Here is a 2,500-nt window from a genome sequence, read left to right as displayed (position 1 = left end):
AGGCGCTCTGTTCGCTCTCCAGAAATGGAGTCCATTTTCACACCTTTTGGCTTCCGCACAAATTGGATTAGATAGAAAGCTGGCTGGTCGAAAAAGGCCTGGAAATGATACATAACTAACCGTCTTTCTCTGACTAAACACTTTTCTTAAATTTGGCCAGAAATTTTAAAATTAAAATATCGTCGATTAGGGTTGCCCTTAACGTGATTTTTAAAAGAATGGAAAGTTAAACTCGAGATTTATAAGTAGTCTCAGATTTTAGACTTCATGGATGATAAGATGAGGGTAATTTAGATCTATTGATATTTGAAATGATAATTTTGTGGCCCGATTTTGTTGTTCTTTCGTCATAGGATGACAGACCACTCTAGACGACAAAATTTTACTTTGTTTTGGCTGGATGGGTGGAGGGTGGGGTAGGGGTGGGGGGATGGGTGAAAGGATGAGTGAAAAATACGAAAAGGGTATTTATGTGAGCGTGTATGTGTGTGTGTGTGTGTGTGTGTGTGTGTGTTGTTTATTAATACACTCGTGTGTAAACGTGAGAAAATGTATGTGTGCGTGTGTGTTTATGTTAGTGTGCATTAAATTAAACTAGAGCTTTTATATAGCGCAATATCCACTAAATGTGCTCAAATCGCTTTACAAAGGGTCCCTGACCAACAGCAACACCTAACATGTAGAACAAGGCATAACGCCTGTAAGGCGATATTACAATTTTTTTTTCCGACATAGACAACGCTGTCGACGGTCAGGTAGGTACTTATTTTACACCTGAGTACGGCGAGAGAATGTGAGTCAAGAGTCTTTTCCAAGGACTCAACTATGTGCCGAGCGAGGCTCGAACCCAGGACCTTCCTATCCGAAAGCGAGTCTCAAACCACAAGACAACATAGCCGCATTGGTACGATAAATATATCTCTAGTGTAACATTTGCATAAAACCACGGATAACACATCTTGTTCGGTCTTTTATTTACCCCATCCAATTTTTAAATAACTTCAGTCAAAGGCAATCTATAAATTTACACATTTATTCGTGACTCCCAATTCTTAAGCACAGCATTCGGACTTCGGTATCTAAATATCTACTCCTTTTTTTTCAGGCCTTCAAACTGTAAATATCCGCAAAGTTGAAGTTCATTAATTACACAGTGGATTGTTCACCGTTTGAATATTTTAGATTGCTTGTCAAGGTTTGTAAATTGATCTGACGATTCGAAAGTTAGAATGGGTCCAATACTAATGGAAAGGCTTCGGATGGGAATGGTACAGACAACATTGTAACATTGCACAACATTGTAACATTGTACACCATTGTAACACTGTACAACGTTGTAACATTGTACAACATTGTAACATTCTCTCACCGTATTCATGTGTAACATGAGTACTTGGGCGTTAACAGCAATGTTTCTGTCCGAAAAATAAATGCACTATCGTCTAACAGACGTCATGTTTCGTCTTACATGTTCAGGGTTGTTCTTGGTTACTGACCCCTTGTAAAGCACGCTGAGCACGTTTAGTGGATATGGCGCTATATAAAGGCTCAAGGGTTTGTTGTTGTTTTTTTGTGTTTTTTTTTTAACTAACGTACTTATTTATCATTCAAATTTACATCTGACGTTTCTTCCTGTACCAGATGAAGAACTAAAACGTTCCAGACCAGATGACATGGATGAAATGTCCAAGCTGGCATCAAGCCGTATGACGTCACCGAATATAAAAGAAGAACATCCTGCCGCAGATTCCACCGACGACTTACGTCATGACATCAGCGACACCAGTCACCACCACCACCACCACCACCATCACCACAGCCAACAACAACAACAACAACAACCACAACCAACACATCAACAGCAACAGCAACATCATCAACAACAGCATCACAGCCTTCACAGTAGCAATACCGGCGGTAGCACCCGACATCATCACACACAAGGAATCACATCCACGTCGTCCCTCAACAACAATGCGTCGTGTGAAATGATTGGCAATTCCAAAACAGATTCGACAAAACGTATATCCACACCCAGAGATTCCTCGTCATCTCCGAGTCAATGCCAATATGACGCCCTTAAATCGGGCGTTGGGGTTTCTCCTTACGGTTCCGTATCTTGCATGGGGGCAGGAGATTCAGTCTATTACCCCCACCACTACCCTACCCATCCATCCGCCTCCTCTCTCCTCCCCAACATGAACTCAGCAGCAACGGGATTAAGCTTCAGTTCCCAGATGGCTGCCTGCCGTTTAGCAGCGGCCCAAACCGGACAGGACGCCGTAGGAGGCAGTAGTCTGAGACCGGCCATAGCTTCTTCTTCGTCCTCATCCCCTTCATCTTCATCCTCACCTGCAGCCGCAGCAGCTGCGGTAGCAGCGTACGGCTTGCGTCCTGGGATGGGCCAGCCCGGCCATAGCCCTCCCGCGTCGTGTACCTACATGCAAGGTCACCAAACCGGATATCCGACACACCCACATTTGGGTCATCCGATGATGAA

At 43.4% G+C, this 2,500-nt stretch overlaps 1 protein-coding gene across 1 annotated transcript in view; it reads left to right on the top strand.

Annotated features, from left to right (window-relative positions):
• The window catches only part of LOC144967293 (uncharacterized), a 78,177-nt gene that overhangs the window by 74,143 nt on the left and 1,534 nt on the right, over nucleotides 1-2,500 (top strand). Inside the window, exon 10 of the mRNA XM_078904353.1 lies at nucleotides 1,642-2,500. This exon is cut by the window's right edge and continues 1,534 nt beyond it. Coding sequence (XP_078760479.1) covers nucleotides 1,642-2,500 — 859 coding nt within the window. The remainder of the gene's footprint in view (nucleotides 1-1,641) is intronic.

Source organism: Berghia stephanieae, chromosome 3 (assembly GCF_034508935.2).
Source record: "Berghia stephanieae isolate SIO BIC M18660-M18661 chromosome 3, UCSD_Bste_1.3, whole genome shotgun sequence".
Lineage (NCBI taxonomy): Eukaryota > Metazoa > Mollusca > Gastropoda > Nudibranchia > Aeolidiidae > Berghia > Berghia stephanieae.
The sequence above is the reverse complement of the archived record's forward strand: the minus strand, read 5'-3'. Positions and strand labels throughout refer to the sequence as shown.